This window comes from Hippopotamus amphibius, chromosome 5 (assembly GCF_030028045.1).
Source record: "Hippopotamus amphibius kiboko isolate mHipAmp2 chromosome 5, mHipAmp2.hap2, whole genome shotgun sequence".
NCBI classification, from domain to species: Eukaryota; Metazoa; Chordata; class Mammalia; order Artiodactyla; family Hippopotamidae; genus Hippopotamus; species Hippopotamus amphibius.
The window spans coordinates 51663654-51681607 of record NC_080190.1 but is presented as its reverse complement, the minus strand read 5'-3'; the positions used below and the strand labels follow the sequence as shown (position 1 = coordinate 51681607).

The following is a 17954-nucleotide window of genomic DNA, read 5'->3' as shown; positions in this document are numbered from 1 at the left end:
GGAGAATACGGGCTTTGGGGCCAAAACTGGGGAAGCAACTCTGGCCATGGACTCTAGGTGGTTTAGTTGTGGGGGCTGGGTGAAGGGCTCTGGGAACAAGGCCTGGGTCTTGGCGGGGCGGTGGAGGTGGAGTTCAAAGGACCAGGGTCGGTCTTGGGGTCTGCCAGAGCAAACCTGAGAGGATGGGACTGTGGGGTCCAGGGCTTGGAGAATGGGCGTGTGCAGGGCGGGGGCTAGGAGGGACCCGACCAGGTATCCCAGGGGGCAGGTCCTAGAGCTGGGGTTCTCGAGGGTAGGGTGGGAAGTCCGTGACTTGTGACAGGTGGGGCTCGGATGACCAAGAACATGGGGCGGGGCCGTGCGGAAGGGGGTCCCCAGATCGGCTGTAGACCTCTGTGTGGGGCGTGGTGAGGAAGGGGAACAAGGGCCGAGCGGGACCATGAGAACTTGGGCTGGGGAGCTGGGTCGGGGGCTGGAGGACTGTGGCGAGCCGAGCCTTTGAGACTGGAGACGGCGGGGTCGGGTCTGGAAGATGGGGGTCTTGGGCAGGCCTGTAAATCTGGACGTGCCGTGGGGAGGGGGTCGGGAAGGAGGGCTAGGGGCTCGCGGGGCCGAGTAGGGGCGGGCTCGCGGGGCTGCGGGGCCAGTAGGCTGTGGGGACAGTAGGCTGTGGGGACAGTGCCGGGAGCCGAGGGGCCGTGGGGGCGGGGCCGGGAGCAGGGGGCGGGGCCGGGCCGCCGACGTGGGCGGTGGAGCGCGGGGGCGGGCCCAGGTGAGCCGGGCCGCGGCCCCCTTGGTCCCTCTCCCGCGGCTGCCCACCCCGGCCCCCGGTCGCCCCTCGGCGGCTCCCCTGCGCTGGCTCCGCGGGCCGGGCGGAGGGCGGCTGGCGGCGTCTTCGGCCCAGGCCAGGTCCGGCTCGGCTCCATCTTGGGCCGCCGCGCCGGGCACCTGTGGCGGCCACAGGAGCAGCGCTTCCGCCGGCTTGCGCGGCCCCGGGCCGGCGAGAGGGTGAGAGCCCAGCTCCGTTCTCGCCCGTGTCGGGGCGAAGGAGGGTGGGATGGGCGGCGCCTCCCCTTGCTGCGCCCCGGAACCCCACTCCTCACCTCACCCCGCGCTCGGACCCTCCGCATCCCGGCCCCCGCCCGGTGCTCAGCACCCCCCACGGCCGCATCCCTTCTCCCATCTCTGGTCTCAGTGCCTTTCCTATCCCCTCTTCCACGTCTGCTCTGCGCATCCTCCCATTTCTTAACACTCTGCCCAGGACCGCGTCTCCTTCTGCTTCCACCCCTGCTCCCATCGCTTCTTCCTCCTCCCCTTTCCATCCCCACCCCCCATCCCACCCTCCTCCCACTGCCCCCAGCCCCAGACCTCCTTTCCCTCTCATTGCTCCTGCCCTCCATCCCTGCCCCCTTGCCCCACAGCCCCCTCTTCCTTCAGTCACTGTCTTTGCTGCTTGAGAAGGTCTGTAGCCTAGTTTGGGGGTTCGTGTTGAGGACCTTCTCCCTGAGTCTGGGTGGGTTTTTTGTGGGAGGGGCAGGGAGGGACCCTTGCCCTGGGGGAGACTGTACGGTGTGGTGTGTTCGGGCCTTTGGCCCCGCAGCCAGAGGCGGCCTGTATGTTTGGTGTGCTGAGTGCAGCTGTGTGGATGCTGTTTCCTGCAGGCTCACACAGCAAACCGGCCTGTATGTCGGCCTCTGGAGGGCCTACGGGTAGGGCGTGGACCTATGCTGGTTCATGGGTGCCCGTGGCCACGCAGATAGGGACACACCAGCCACCTGGGCTGCTTCAGGTTTGGGGCAGCTGGGCCTGGAGGACGACCTTCTCCATCCCAGTTTCATTCTGGGAAGTATGGGCAAATCCTCCTCAGGGGAGGAAGCTCTGGGGCTGGTGGGGCCTAGGCCTCTCTGTGGTGAGCGGATCTGGGTCCTGGGGCCTCTGCCCCGCTGTTACCCCAGAACCCTTTCCTGGTATAACTTGTGACCTGGGCATCTTGTTCTTAAGGCGCCTTCATCCACTCTGTGATGGGTAGGTTTTGTCCCTCCAAACACTTGTCAGTAGCTCAGGAATGCTTCCTGCTGCATTCCCCAACTTTGGCCCTGAACAGTCCGGTCCTGTCTGGCCCTCTTTTGCTGCTGGGATGGATCAGACCACCTGCTGGAGGTTGCCACACCCTCACTATGCAGTGAGGGATTTGGGTGGTGTGTATGCCTCCCTGGTCCCTGAGGGGTAAGATCCAAAGCTCAACATTTGAGCAATTTCCCCTCCTGACCACATAGCTTTGCTTTTTCCTGTCCTGGTTTTCCTGGAAGCAGAAGTCATCATCCAAGTGCCTGTCCCATAAAAGAGGAGACCTATATGGATGCCACAAGTGTGGTCTGTAATGGAGCCTGCTTGCGCTGGCCTTGGTGATTGCCCTGGGCGCATCTTCAAAGGCCTTGGGCTCCTCTGCTAGGGCAATGTAGCAGGAGTTGGAACCTCTGACCAGGTCAACCTAGCATTCTATTTGGTTGGGCCACTCTGGAAGTTTCTGCAGGACTGGGATTTTTTACTCAAAATGACATTGGTCGAATGCTGCACGTGAGACTGGTTGCTCCTCCACTTGCTGACAAGCAGAACGGAGGCAGCAGGAGAGTCCTGTCTAGGCAACAGGGAATTGGCCACATTGCAAATTTGACTGGCATCAAATGGGGCAGGAGAGAGAACATGAAGGTGTCACCTAAAGAACACTAGTGGTCTTGCATGCCTCTGTGCCTGTGCTTTAACTTAGGCTAAAATATCTTCCCAGGGTCTTTTTTTTGCATGAAGCCAGAGCCTTTTCCATGATTTTTAAGGCAGATGGGCATGCCACTTGGGGCATTTAGAATGCAGACTCCATACTTGTGTGTGTCCATATGCATGCGTGTATGAGCATGTACATGGGTCTCCTTCCAAGTTGAGGTTTAAGCTAGACTTGGAAACAATGTGATGGTGGAGACATTGGGAACACTGGTGGTAACTAGGTCCTAGGATGGGATGAGCGTAGGAAAGATTAAGAAGCAAGACCAGGCTAACCGATAGCGTGTCTCGATGGCTTCCTAAAAGCCATCTTTCTGCCCCCCGGGTACTGCTCCTCTGATACCTTGAGCACAAGTCACTGGTGATGGCAGGAGGAAAGATAAGATTGTTAACAGTCACTGTTCCAGGTAGTCCATACGCCATCACACAACAGCCCTGCAGGGTGGGGCTTTATTTCTGATTTGCAGATTGGGGAAACTGAGGCTCAAAGAGGTTAGGGGGCCACCTGAGTGCACATATGCAGGAAGGGGAACAGTCTGGATTGGAAGCAGACCGCTTGCCCTGCCTGCTCGCCTCTGGCTCCAAGGTTCATTTGGTCGGCTCCATCGCTTTCTGAGAGGACCCCCTTCTTGGTGGTAGGGGGTGTGGGAAACCTCCTTTCCCTGGCATAACTTGAGTAACTTCCCTCAAAGCCCTTTCCTCCTTCGGGCTGGGAAGGCCAGCTGGGGTTCAGCTGTGGGTTCCTTCACATTTCTGAGCTGCTCCAGGTCTCAGTTTTGTCACCTGCCATTTGTGGAGGTGGGTCGAGGAAGGGAACCAACAGAAATATAACCTCCCCCAACCCCGGGGGGTCTTTGTGGTCACTGTTCTCTCACTGAGTGATGACCAACCCTGGGCACTAGACAGCCATCTGGTGAGACAGGCACAGGGAGACCCTTGTCACTGACAGCTTCTCACCAGCTCCTGGTGGAGTCTGAGGGTACCCCTAGCCTTGTCCCACCTGTTTCCTTAGTGGGGCCAGGGCCTGGCCAGCCTCCTTATGGCCCTGTTTGCGAAGGAGGGTCCAGAGTAAGGGGCTCAGCCAGAGGCTGTGTAGGCTGTCCAGATAGGGCTTCCTTGGCATACTTGGACTTAGGGCTCAGTGGTTGTCTGCCTTTTGGGGCTATGACCACAGCCTTGCCAGCCAGCAGGTGCTCCTCCCACCCTCTTGATTCTGGGCACCCTACAAAGCTGCTAAGAGGCAAGTGGGGTGGGATGGACATCCAGGCTTTGTTCCTACTCTTTCACTTGTTCCACTGGCATGTTGTGGGCACCCTGGGAGTGCCAGGTGCTGTGCTGGGTGCTGGGACTCCAGCTGAGTCCCAGCAACAGTAAATAAATGGGGACGCCAGTGGAGAGCGATGGTGTCCAGGATGGAGGTCTGCGCAGTGCTCAGAGGGAGCACAGAGAGCCTCAGACACTCCTGGGTTTGATTCCTGGCTTAACCACTTACTAGCTGTGTGTCCTTGAGCAAGTCACTAAACCTCTCTGAGCTTTGGCCTCCTCTTCCATAGAATGGGGAAGATGACCTATCTCCTGAGGTTGCTCTGACTATTAAATGAGACAGTGCCTGGCACACGGTGGGTGATTGGGCACTGGGAGCTGTTCTTCTTCTTATCATCACTGTGATTGTTACTGGCTTTGTTGCCCTTCTCTGTTTATATGTCTATCTTAGAACTCCTTGAGGGCTGGGCCTGGGCCTTAGTCCTCTGTTGCCTACTCATCCTTTTCCTGACCCTTCCAGGGACCAGTCTGGCTTCAGCCCCAAAGAGCAGCCAGGACAGGACACTCCTGCCCAGGCTGGGACCATAGCTATAGCTGCACAGTCCAGTATGGTCATCGTTAACCATCGGTGGCCCTTTACATTTCAATTACTTAAATTTAAATAAAATCAGAAAATCAGTTTCTCAGTCGCACTAGCCACATGTCAAGTGCTCAGTAGCCACATGTGACCAGTGCTTACCGTATTGGACAGCACAGAGCAGCTCTCTCTATCATTGCCAAAGTTGTGCTGACGGGGCTTCATAGCAAGCCTGGAGCTCTCAGGGGACAGCTGCTCTAGAAACATCTTCACTGTTGGCTCAAATAGCCGCCAGCCATATCCTGGGTTCTGGGACAGCAAGACATTTGTAACATACAGAAACTGAGTTGCCGAGAACCCTTCCCGCATTCCCTTTCAGGTGGCCTTGCTCACCTGGCCAGGGTGACTGGTTTCCTGGCCGTTCTTATTAGCCCAGGCTGGGAGGGCAGGACTGGGATTGCCCAAACTGCAGCTGTCGCCTGCGGTCCCCACCCTGTTTCTCCAGCTGGTCCTGCCTGGCTGGGAGTCTCGGAGTAATGTTTCTAATTCACAGCTTTGGCCTGGGCCAGGCTGGCCCAGGTGCCCAGACCCCACTCCCTCCCTCCGGGACCCCGCCCAGCCCCCAGCCTGCTGCCCCCTTCTTGTGCTCTGAACACATGCCTCCCGCTTTCTGCTCACCCTGTTCCTTGTTCCTTCCACCGGGCACCGTCTCCCTCCTCTCTCTCCAGGCCCAGCCTGCGTGACTGGTCCTCCAGGAAGCCTTTTCTGATCCATCACGGAAAATGAGCTCTCCTGCCTTGGAAATGCCCTCCCTCAGACCCCATTCCGGAAAGGGCTGGCACTCAGCCCTTTCCTCTGTGGGTTTACTCTTGTATTCTCTCGTTCTCTCCAACAGACACACGGCAGATACTTTCTGAATGCCAGCTGTGTGTTAAGACCGCAGGGAACAGGCCACAGGCCTGGCTTTGACAGCTTTAGGCTGGTGGGAGGCCCACAGTTGGCCAGACTTTTCCATCCAGGCCAGACAGTGCTCAGCCAGAGATGGAGCCAGTCCTGCTTGGGAAAGCTTCCCTGGGAGGAGACACTAAGGTGGAAAGGCTGGTGCTGACTCTGGGCTGCAGATGGGCCAGTGGGCAGGTCTGGACGACTCTGTGTGGCTAGAGGAAGGGATAGGAATGGCAGGGAGGGAACAGGGGCAAGAAGGGTGCAGGTGTCTGATTGGTGGTACAGGTATCCCCCATTTTTCAAAGGTTCGCTTTATGCCTCTTCGTTTTTATGAGAGACGTGCATTAATTAGTACCTGTTTTCAATAATGGAAAGAAATCTGAAGAGGATTTTTGCTTTGACAAGAAAAGGTAATTGCTTCTTTGCTTTACACCATTTTTGTTTATGAGAGGTTTTATAGGAATGCTCTGCTTTCGGATAGTGGGAGAGACGTGTATTAGACCCCATTCTGGGGGGCACAGCAGATCTAAATTATCAGTAGTTCCGTATCGCCCAATTCCAAGAGCGTGGCACGCAGTAGGTGCTCAGGAGATGGCTATGGGAGGAATGAGCAAATGCCGAGTGAGCCCTGAGCGCAGAAGGCTGATGCGGGGGCCTCTTCCTACCCTTAGAGCCTGTGGTGGGAGCCATGAAACCCTTCCCCTTCCCAGCAGCCAAGACGGAGCCCCAGAGACGTGACCGCTCAGCCAGGCTACTCCCGAGAGGATGAGGAGGGGCCTGGGAGAGCCCGGGCTGGTTCTCAGTGCGTCCTGTATTTATTTCTGGCTCATCCCACAGAACTCGTCCGAGCCCTCGCTGTGCACTAAGGAGGCTCCAGTCCAAGGGAGCGGGGTGCTGGCAGTTCTGGGAGGAACCAGGCTAGGGTTCCGCAGTCGGGCTTTACTGATTATTAAAATACTGCAGTACTTCTGTGCTGATTGACTAAGACTTATTGTCCCAAAGCCCCTGCCCCCAAGGCCCCAGCAGGCTTGGCCTCTCCCCTGGCTCCCCCCTTTCCCATAACCCAGCAGTAAAGAGTCAACAGCCGGCCTTCTGGGTGGTCTCCAGGACCTTACCCTAGGACTGGTTCTGACTGCTCAGCTCTGGTGTTTAGATATTTGAAGTGTCATCCCGGTGTATAATGTGTGGTGACCTTGATTTGAGTGTCTGGTCTCCTGCCATTGTTTTGCTTGTGGCTTTTTGACTGGTCAGGCAGGCTGGGACTGAAGTTGTCCCCGCCGTGTGCCTTGCACCCTGTGAGCCCCCAGTAGAGGAGCTGCACCCGACTCAACGCCGTCCCCTCTCTCTCCTGCAGGCAGCAATGAGATCCAGCCGCCCTGAAACAGGTGCCCAGGAAGCCCTCCGTCCCCGCCCTCAGCCCCTGTCCCGGAGCTCCTCCAGCCTACTGGGCGAAGGCCAGGGGCAGAGGCCGGAGCTCCGCAAGAGTGCCAGCAGTACTGTGTGGCAGTCCCAGCCGGGTGAGGCGCGTGGTGGTGCCCAGGTGCCGGAGGGTGAAGGGCACCTGGCTGAGAGCACAGAGCAGGCACAGGCCTCCAGCCCCCGGCCGCAGCACGGTGCCGTGGGTCCCCGGTGGAGCAGCACGGTGGGCAACGTGTCTACCATGGGCGCTGGTCACCTGTGTCGCCTGCAGGACCCCAGCGCCACCACTGTGCAGAGGAGCCACTCGGACCTGGTTTGCAGCACCCAGACCCGGGGCCACAGCGGTGCCCGCGCGGCCAGCCTCAGCGGCTCGGCCCTGGGCAGCTCGCCTGTCCGCAGGGCTCGGCTGCAGTCAAGCAGCACTTCTGGCCAGGGTGGCCCAGCCCTCGCAGGCCTGGAAAGGGACCTGGCTTGGGAGGATGAGGCTTCGACCTCAGCCTGGACACTGGGGGAGAGTCAGGTGTGTGCGCCGCCACCTGACCTGGGAGGCACAGTGACCCACGGCAGCAGCCCCAAAGCCACTGGGAAGTCGGCCACCACCTCCCACCATGCCCTGCCCCCAGCAGCCCTGCTCTGCGGCGTGAGGGAGGTAGGGGCCAGCGGCTGCTGCTGCGGCTTTCCTGCCCCAGGGATCCTGGCCTTCCCCAAGCTAGTGGCGTCCGTGAGTGAGTCCGGGCTGCAGGCTCCGCAGGGGGGGAAATTCCAGTGTAGGTTGACTGGGGGGCTTCCTGGGCATTCCCACTGCTGTGCCCACCCTTGGGGTCCCACCAGTTTAGCTATGGAGCCTGGCGCCAGGACCAAGGATATGTGGACCATGACGTCAGCAAGTGACTTGGCTCCCATCTTGGCGTCCCCTCTGTCAGCCCAGGATGCTGGTGTGCAGGTGGCCCCCAAGGCCGTCTGCAAGGCTGTGGCCACCAGCCCGCCTCTGGAAGCCCCTGTGGCCTTGCACACGTTCCCAGAGGTAACGCTTGGGTCCAGCCTGGAGGAGACGCCGTCCCCTGTGCGGGATGTGCAATGGGATGCTGAGGGCATGACATGGGAGGTGTATGGAGCTGCGGTGGACCCTGAGGTACTCGGCGTGGCCATCCAGAAGCACCTGGAGATGCAGTTTGAACAGCTGCAGCGGGCCCCTGCCAGCGAGGACAGCCTGTCTGCCGAGGGCCGGAGGGGGCCCCTTGGAGCTGTCATGCGGTCCCTGCGGCGCCCCAGCTGCTGCGGCTGCTCCGGTGCTGCCCCTGAGTGAGGAGCTGCAGTCTCTGGAGCTGACCTGGGCCCGCAGACTCGGCCCCACGGACAATGGGGGCCCCGTGCCCTTTGGACCCACCGGCACCCACGGATGTGTCTCTGTTCTCAGCTGCCTGCAGGCCACGGGACTGCAGTCTGGGGGCTCCCTGCCGCCTGCAGCTGGGCTAGTTTGTAAGGGCTTGATTTCCAAGAGCCACATCTGCACATCCCAGCTCTGAACTCTGGGACAGTTTCAACACTGTGCATAAGAGGGATCCTGACTTTTCTGTAAAAACCCTTGACTTTCTGTTCAGTCTCTTTTCAGAACTCTGCCATGATTTCCCCCAGGCCTCTTGGTGGCTTTATTTTCATAGCAGTGCTGAGATACAGTGAATCCCTAACATGAGACGTGGGGCCCCAAGTGGCAAGGACTGTCTGAGTCTTTAGGGAAGGGGACTGACCTTGTCGAGGCCTCCCATGTACCACGTGCTGTGCTCTTCATCTTACTCTGCTGAGTCTTCACCTCTGCACCCTGCGTTACAGATGCAGCCACAGACATTTGGCAGCGCTATAGTGGCCGTGCCCTGGCGCGGACAGCTTGAGGTGGTGGCTAAGGGGAGAGCCGGGGCTGGCTGCAGCCTGGAGTGTTCTCCTGCTGCAGGAGGCAGCGGTGCAGGGCAGCTGTGAGCAAGAGGAGCTCACCGAGCCCACGTTCTGTCCCCGTTCTGTAGATTCCTTGGGGAGGAAGCTGTCTGTGCCCTTGCTGTGCTCTCAGTGCATGGGACAGGGGGCTCTGAGCATTACAGAGGGCTGCAGGGTACTTCTAAGAGCCAGCCTTCTGGTATGTCATTGTGTCAGGGGCTGGCAAAGATTAGGCTGTCCTGCCTAGCGTCACCTGGCATGGGAGGGTGGGGTCAGGGCAGCCCTGCCCATGACCTGACCCTGCTCCTGGGCCCCCTTCTGCACCCAGGAACCCAGGACCTGACAGCTGGCTTACCTCTCTCTACCCCAAAGGGCCCAGTACTCTTGAGGTGGAAGTGATTCATGCAACAATGGGTTAACTTTTCATGCAGGAGTGACATTCTAACAGGCTGAAGGAACCAGGTGAGAAAGGCATGCTTCAGGTCAGAATGCATCGCAAGGCCCCAACATGGGGCTCTCTTACCCCCAAATGTGCCTTTCCCACTCCCAGCTGAGGCTGGGTAAAATGTCACCCCTGCTTGGAAATGACAGCGAATCAGAGCTGCTTCTGAGGGTGGGGCTGGGGCAGAGAGAGTGGGTGTGGTGTGCAAGAGGGGACTTGACCTTACCCCCCTTTCAAAATGCGATCACGCAGGTTCTCAAGCAGTCAGGAGGCTCTTGGCACTGCGCAGCCTGCTGTGTGTGGCTCAGGGCAGGCATGTCACCCTCTGACGAGGGGCACGTGGGTACCAGGGCACCCTCATCTCTGGCCCTGCGTGGGTGCATCAGGAACCCCAGCTGTGGGGACACGAGGGGAGGGGTGATGAACTGGGGTAGGGAGGCAGCTTCACACAGGGCCAGAGCTGAGCAGGGTCTTGAGGACGCGGCAGGGCTGGACAGGTAGGTGAACAGGGAAGGGCACACCAGGCATGGAGCATGGCCCGGCCAGAGGCTTAGAGGTGGTTGTCCTGCCTGGGCTGTGGTGAATCACTGCAGTGCAGGCTGCACTGGGGTGTTTGTTGGGTTGGGAGGCGGGCAAGGGGATTCCAGTTGTGAGGCTCCTGGTGTGACTGAGGAAAGGGACTTTACAGGAGCTGTGGAAGCAGGGGTGGACACAGATTTCATGATAGCACTCTCCCTTTGGCTGCCATGAGGAGAGATTCGTGTGGAAGAGGTGGGAAGCAGGAGCCCAGGCAGGACTTGGGTGTGGGAGCCAAGGAGGGGAGATGGAGCTAGGGCTGGGCGTGCGCACGCGCGTGTGCGCGCGCGCACACACACACACACACACGAGTGTGTGATGGATTTAGGAAGGAGGAGGAGTTCCAGGAAGCTGAGGCTTCCCGTTTGAGGACAAGGAGGTGAGGCTACCACCTGGGATAAGGAGAGACAGGTAGAGGTTAGGGAGGGATAGGTAAAAGGCCACATGCCACAGGGCTTGGCTGGGACCAGTGACACCCTTCATGAAGAGACTTTCTCCTCTGTCTTATGCAAACTGTCATGAGTTCATTCTCCATTTGCCACCTCTAGGCTGCACCTGGTGCGCCAAGATGGCAGGCTGCGCTGTGCCCTGAATGGGAAGGGCTAGCCCAGCCATCCACCCACCTCATCGTGACTGAGATAAAGGTTTGCAGGGTTTATGGAATCCAGTCCGGCCAGTGTCCGAGCTTGGGGCTGTGCATGGCTGGGGTCCCCAGAATACCCTCCTAGGTAAGCTTGCCATCCCAAAACATTGGAAATGGTGTCCTTGGCCTCACTAGCCCAGGCTGCACAGCCTCTGCAGACAGGTCTGCTTGGAGCAGCTGCAGCTTAATTTCCGAATCCAACCTGGAGACCCAACCCCCTACCCTGCTTCTTGCTGTGGCCCCTCCCTGGCTGGGCCTGACTGGCAGTAGTTTAGGGTCCCAGGACATGGCCACCAGCTTTGTTTACAGATCTCCTCCTCTCAGACTCCAGATTTCTGACCAGACTTTCTGGGACCCCTTCAGACCTGGCTCTGGGAGGTGGTGGATTTCATTATGTGTATATCTGATTTGTTTAGAATTTGAAATAAAGTAACAGAGGTCACAGCTTTGCAAAGGAAGGGTCCAGTTGGTCCTGGCTGGTCTTGGTGGTTTTGTTCTGGTAGATTCTGTCCTTTGGAGCATCCCAGAGCTCAGGCAGGAATCCCCTCTTTTCCAGGGATCTCCCTGCTGTCCTCCAGCTCTTTCCTGGCAACCTGGGCCCCTAATAACTGAAGCCTGGCTCCCTGGAACTTGTCACCTGTGGGCCTGGTTAGGACACAGGGTGTGCATCTCCTGAGTCCAAGGTTGCCATCACCCTCACACGGATCACCAGTCTACCTGGGGGAGAAGCTGTTCCTGCCAGAGTATAGGCTACTCCTGGCTTGAGGTCCCAGTGTGGGGGATGGTGGAAAACCAGAGACTGGCCCTGTCCCACTGTGACATCACCTGCTGAGTCAGCTGAATTGGGTCTCTGCCCCCCAGAAGTATTGGATTTTTATTTCAGAGGGGGCCAATGGGGTTTTCCCAATGCAGGTCCTGATACTTTGGATATTGAGGGGGGCACTATAGCTTAGTGGTCTAAAGCTTGAGTTTGAATCCTGGATCTCACCCATAGATATGAGACTTTGGGCAAGTTACTAACCTTGCTGATCCTCAACTTCCTTATCTGTAAAATGGGTGTAATAATGGTGCCTCCTTCTTTGGCTTGCTGTGAGGAGTAAATGAAGTAACCCACATAAGGTGCCTGGCACTGAGTTAGAGCTTAGCACACGCCTGCTGTTGCTGGGTACCACTTCCACAGCCACTGGCAGGGACTAGCTGTTGCCCTGCCAGCTTGGCTATGATTAAGGCCCACATTCTGTGTCCTTAACCCTTCCTCATTCAGAGCCTCTTTCTAGGTCCCTTACCCTTTGCTTTGAACTCTGCTTGGGACACGTATTCTGCCTTACTTTATCCCTTCTGCTCCAAACAGCAGTCTCTCTCTTCTTGTGCTCAGGGTCTTGGCACTCCTGATTTTCACTGGTCTAGGCCCTTCCTTCCCACCTGTCCTTTCTCTCTTTGGACAAAATCCAAACCGTATGAGCTCGCCAAGTATCTTCTGAGCTTCTCCCTGGAAAAGGAGGCCTCCCTAGGACAGCCTGGTGTTACTTTGTCAGGTTGTTTCCATCACTTTTGCCCAAAGAGAGAACTCAGTTGTCAGTGGTCCTGCCGGGTGAGTGAAGAGGCTTTGGCCAGGCTAGAAGGGGCACCCTATCAATCCTCAGTTTTGCTGGCCTTTATGGGGCCCTGGCTGGCTAGGTCAGCCAAGGGGCACGCTGGGTGGGTGGTACCATCTGCTGGCTTTAGGTAGGTCATCTCTCTTTCATGTTTTTGGAATCTTCTTGCTTGGCTTGTAATTAGTTGGGGCATGGCCTGAGCCTCAGTAAGGACACACCATGCTGTCTCGTCTCTGCTTCCCTCCTGTGTGGGACTGGACTTGTGTTTAGGAGCCAGGGCTGGGGGCAGGTGGAGAAGACTTCTGAGACACTGAGAAGGCCTGAGCTAGGCCCAAGTAGGGAGCCTTTGCTGGGGCTAGAATTGTCTATGGTTCACCAAAGAACTACACTTGGAGTGCTGGAGTCCAGCTGGGGAGGAGTGAAATTGCCTCTCACCCCAGGCCCACTTGGTCAGTCCCCTTCAGCTTTTTGCTTCACCCTCCCTCTGTTCACATTTCATTTTTAGCCATCAAGGGTCTGGAAAAGGACTTCCTAGGTGGCACAGTGGTTAAGAATCTGCCTGCCAATGCAGGATACATGGGTTCGATCCCTGGTCTAGGAAGATCCCACATGCCGTGGAGCAACTAATCCTGTGTGCCACAACTCTTGAGCCTGTGCTTTACAGCCTGTGAGCCACAACTATTGAGGCTGTGTGCCGCAACTACTGAAGCCCATGTGCCTAGAGCCCGTGCTCCGCAACAAGAGAAGCCACAGCAATGAGGAGCCCACGCACCACAATAAAGATTAGCCCCCGCTTGTGGCAACTAGACAAAGCCCATGTGCAGCAACGAAGACCCAACACAGCCAATAAATAAATATAAAAAAATATATTTAAAAAAAAAGGGTCTGGGAAGGTAGTGGCCAAGGGTGCCATTTTGTATGCAAGCTTTGTGGCTTTTGTAAGCCCAGTTTGCGTCTCTTAAAGAAGACTCTCTGGTTTGATTTCCTTTCCCTTCAGATTTGGGGGAATTCAGAGAGAGGGGAACCATCTTCTTGAGAAGATTTCAACTCAACTCTCCTCTCCCTTGATACAATCCCCTGGGCATGGCCCACAGCCTCCTCTGTGGACACACCACTGGGCTGGGGAAGGAGGAGGCAGGAACCAGCAGGGCTGTGGTCCCAGAGGGGCTGGGACACCTACCTGGCCGTTGGCCGCAGGCGGCAGGTCGGGTGGTCCACTGGCTTCAGAGTGGGGCTGGTACCCGGGCAGCGCGGGCCGCCGCGGGAGCCCGGGCGCCCTCTCGTGGCCGCGGAGTCGCCTTCCAGAGGCGCCCGGGCGCGCAGGCTGGAGCCGCTAAACCCGCTCCGCCCGGGGTGGCCTCGGCGACCTCCCTCCTGTCCCGCCCTGGGTTGGAGGCGCGGGGCGGGGCTGGGAATGCCGGTCAGTGCTAAGTTCGGTACCTGTGCTTTCTCCTCCCCCTCCGCCACTCCTGATGGTCCCTACGAACCAGGACCGCTGGGCGGAAGATTCCAGAGAGGAGGAGAACGTGGAGGGGGTGGAGTCCAGGCGGGGCGGGGCCGCGCGGAGTGAGGGACGCAGGTCGGGTAGGGGGAAGGCTGAGGGGAAGGGGCGACGGGGCCGTTCCGGCGTTTGAAAGGGAAGACAGCCTCGCTTTACTTACACCTTTGACTCCAACTGTGAGTTATACACGCCGAGGGGGCTGGGTATAGGAGCCATGTTTTGTAACCCTTCTTTGGCTTGCCTTTGTCTTTAAGTTTACCTGGAGCCCTCTCAATGTGCCCCGTGGTCCCAGCCCAGGAGGGTCTTCTTCCTGGGCCATGGGGAGAGCAGGTGTGGACAGCCAGGAGCGACCCTGTCTGGCAGAGGGAGTACAGCGGGCAGTGGGCTTAAGGGGGGGTTTCTGAGCTAGAGCTGACTGTCAGAGAGGGCCTGGGGCCTAAAGTTCACTACGATGGGGGCTGATTCTGAGGGTCTTTCCCCCTGTCGCTCCTTGCCTGGCATGATTTCCATGGGCTCTGTCTGGTGCCCAGGGCCAGCTGGGTGTGCCAGGGGTGATGGCAAGAGAGAGGGTGGAGGGAGAGACTGTTCTTTGCAGCACATCAGGCAGGAGGACTGGATAGGGCCTCTCAACTGCAGCGTGGCTGAGGGCTGTGTCTAGGAAGAAAGAGAGAGTAGAACTTGCCAGGGGTGGGGGGGAGAGGGAGTGGCTATGCCCAGGACAAGCACTCCTCTCTCATTCCATGCCCACAAAACCTCCCTGAGGTGGTCTCTCCTTGAGGACATTTTTGATGATAAGTAATTGAATTATGAACCAAAAGTTATCTAAACAAGTAGAATGTTTAATTTTCCACTTAATTCTTAATAGCAGTTAAGAATTTAGGAGGTCACTCTTCTAGAGTAGGCTCAGTGGCTCAGTGAAGACCTCAGGGATTCGGATTCTTTCTGTAACTGTGCTCTGCCGTCTTTGGGGTGTTAGCAAGGACTGTCTTCAAGGTCACAAGATGGCTGCAGCACCTCTAGACATCACATTCTCCTAGGAAGTAAGAGGCCTACAATCTGCCACAAGAAATTACTGGTAACCACAATTAACCAATTGAAAAACATCAGCTATTCATAGTCTGTTAATGAATGAAGGCAGTGATAATAGTGGCTACCACACTCTGATACTAAACAAATGGCAGAAGCAGTGATGATGTTTTGTGTACATTATCTTCTTTACTTCTCACAATTAGCCCCACTTCCCAGTGACAACTGAGATTCAGAGAGGTCAAGTAACTTGCCCTGTTTTTTTTTGTTGTTGTTATTTTTTAATTTTTATTTTTTTTATTGGCTGTGTTGGGTCTTTGTTACTGTGTGAACAGGCTTTAGTTGCGGTGAACGGGGGGCTACTCTGTTGTGGTGCTCAGGCTTCTCATTGCAGTGGCTTCTACTGTTGCAGAGCATAGGCTTTAGGCGCACGGGCTTCAGTGGTCGCAGCACGTGGGCTCATTAATTGTGGCTCACCCGCTCTAGAGTGCAGGCTCAGTAGCTGTGGCCCATGGGCTTAGTTGCTTTGCGGCATGTGGGATCGTCCCAGACCAGGGCTTGAACCCGTGTCCCCTGCATTGGCAGGCGGATTCTTAACCACTGCACCACCAGAGAAGCCCCCAACTTGCCCTGTTTTATGACCAGAAATTAAGGAGCTGGAATTGAAACTCTAGTCTGTGTGACTCTAGGCCTGGCTTTTTGCCTTTTTAAAGTGAAAGGAATACATATTTATGATAAGAATCTCAAGCAGTACGGACCTTGCTTTTTGTTTTTCAACACTGTACGTGCTCATGATAAGAATTTCAAATAGTGGAAAGTGTAGAGTGAAGGTTGACACTTCCTGCTGGGCAGTTCCCACGGTTCCCACTGTAATTTCTGTGGGTCCACCAAGAAATTTCCTCTGCAATCACAAACTCAAAATTTCTAAATATTTTGTATAAATTAGGATGACTTAGACACTATTCTGCATTTATTTTAAAAAATTAATATATCGTGCTGATAATGTTGCCATATATAGATTCTGCCTCCTTTTTTGTGGGTACATTGTATTGCATAGAATACAAGTGCTTTTTTTTTTTTATTGGCTGCATTGGGTCTTCATTGCTGTGCCTGTCAGCTTTCTCTAGTTATGGCGAGCGGGGGTTACTCTTTGTTGCGGGGCGCAGGCTTCTTTTTGTGGTGGCTTCTCTTGTTGTGGAGCATGGGCTGTAGGCATGTGGGCTCAGTAGTTGTGGCTCGTGGGCTTAGTTGCTCCACGGCATATGGGATCTTCCTGGACTAGGGATCGAACACATGTCCCCTGCGTTGGCAGGTGGATTCTTAACCACTGTACTACCAGGGAAACCATACAAGTGCCCTTTAAAAAAAAAAAATTAAACCAGCCTTATTCTGCTGGACTTTATTTCCTATATTTTTTGCTATTAAAAAACATGTAAAAATACATACTCTTGTATGTACAGTTTTGCGTACATGTGAGAATATCTGGGGGTAAAGTTTTCAACTGGTGATACCTATAAAGTGTCCATGGATATTGGCAAATTGGTCTCCAAAAAGATTGTACCAATAATACATGAAAATGCTTATTTTCTCACACCCATGCCAACATTTGAGTCTTATCAAACTTTCATATTTTGGCTAATTTGATAAGTGAAAAAATGATATCTTAATGCTTATTTTGATTTGCAGTTCCTTTTCTGAGTAAGAGTCTGTTTATACAGAGTGCCTGGATGAGAATTCCTGTTTGGTCCTCTCAAGCTGTGTGACGTTGGGCAAGTTGCTGAACCCCCTGAATCTCAGTTTCTTCATCTACTAAATGGGGATATGAAAATGGCCTTAATTAGTTGGATTTCAGGATTTAATGGCATCACACATGTAAAGTGCTAGCACAGTTCCTAGCTTGGAATAAGGGCTAAGTAAATGTTATAGCTGTTATTATTATCTAATATATTTACAGACCACTTGAATCTTTTTATGATCTACCTGTATATATATATTTCCCATTTGCTTTGGATTCTTCTTCTTATTCATTCATTCATTAGAGCTCCTTGTATATTAATAACATGTAGTCCTTTATGTTACAAGTACTTTTGTTTGCATTTTATTAGACGATTTTTTTTGAGCAGTTTTAGGTTCACAGCAAAATTCAGAGGAAGGTACAGAGATTCCCCATATGCTCCCGTCCCCACACACGCACAGCCTCTGCCGTTACCAGTATCCCCCACCAGAGTGGTATACTTGTGACAACTGATGAACCTACATCGACACATCATTACCACCAAAAGACCTTCGTCTACATGAGTGTCTGTTCTTGGTGGCCATGGGCATCCTGACCCTCTCAACCCCGCCTGGCCAGCCGAGCCTGCAGGGGTCCTTGATTTCTGCACCCACTGTCAGTGGTTGCTGGGCTCAGGTGGGGCTCCCCCACATTCTGTTTTAGTGGGCACCATAAGAAGGGCGAAGGCTGACCCCCTTTCTCTGCCTTCATTGACAAGCACTCGTGGAGCACTCACTGTGTGCGAGGGAGTGGGCTCCAGAGACACAGAGGTGAGAGCTCTGTGGGGCATCCTCCCCATCCGGGGCCCTTGTGCATCCTCTGTCCAGCTCTGGGCAAAAGGGGAAGCACAGGAGGATGGGTGAGTAGCTGGGTGAGTGAGCAAAGATGGTGACGTGGAGTGCTCTGCCTCCAAAGCCAGGCTTCTCTGGGGCCCCTGCTCCACTTCCCCGCCTCCGAGAGCCCAGCTCTGAGGATGGCGTGAGTCATGACACGGAGTGCGAGAGGCTTCTGACTCCCTAAGGCGCCCTTTCTTCTGTGGCCACTGCCTTTTTTTAAAATAAAGTTTCGATTTTTGAGATAATATTAGATTTACAGAAGTGTTGCAAAGATAACCTAGAGAGTTTTTGTATACTTCTCACCTAGCATATAACCACGGTGTATTTATCAAAATCTCAAAAATTAACTTGGTACAGTACTAACTAAACCACAAACTTCACTCATCCGTCCTCGGGTTTCCCTTTGATGCCCGCTCTGTTCCACATCCCTTCCAGGAGCTCCCATTGTATTCAGTGGCCACTGCCTTTTCATGCACCTGTGGAGTCTCCGCCCTTCCCTCCCGGGCCTTTCCTTTCTCTTCCTTTCCCCCTCCTCGTCTCCCCAGCCCTTCCTCTCTGTCCCACACCCACGTTCCTACAGTGCCGACCACAGATGCTGGCAGTTAGGGCTCTTGTTCCGGAGCAGCACAACAGCAGGCCAGGGGCAGGTCCTA

At 55.5% G+C, this 17954-nt stretch overlaps 1 protein-coding gene across 3 annotated transcripts; it reads left to right on the top strand.

Moving 5' to 3' along the window:
• The first annotated feature begins 777 nt into the window (after positions 1–777).
• GPRIN2 (G protein regulated inducer of neurite outgrowth 2) lies at positions 778–10198 on the top strand. Of its 3 annotated transcripts, XM_057734028.1 has the most exons (3): positions 906–1008; positions 5866–5970; positions 6915–10198. In XM_057734028.1, the coding sequence occupies exon 3, from the start codon at positions 6921–6923 to the stop codon at positions 8283–8285; it is 1365 nt and encodes a 454-aa protein (XP_057590011.1). In that variant the 5' UTR covers positions 906–1008; positions 5866–5970; positions 6915–6920; the 3' UTR covers positions 8286–10198. The 3 variants fall into 3 exon arrangements, with proteins under 3 accessions (XP_057590012.1, XP_057590011.1, XP_057590009.1); XM_057734029.1 differs by lacking the exon at positions 5866–5970 and having other exon boundaries at positions 778–1008; XM_057734026.1 differs by lacking the exon at positions 906–1008 and having other exon boundaries at positions 5708–5970.
• The last annotated feature ends 7756 nt before the right edge of the window (positions 10199–17954 follow it).

Bases quoted from the DNA above. Each gene is read 5' to 3' on its own strand.
- GPRIN2 (XM_057734029.1), top strand. From the start codon at position 6,921: ATGAGATCCAGCCGCCCTGAAACAGGTGCCCAGGAAGCCCTCCGTCCC.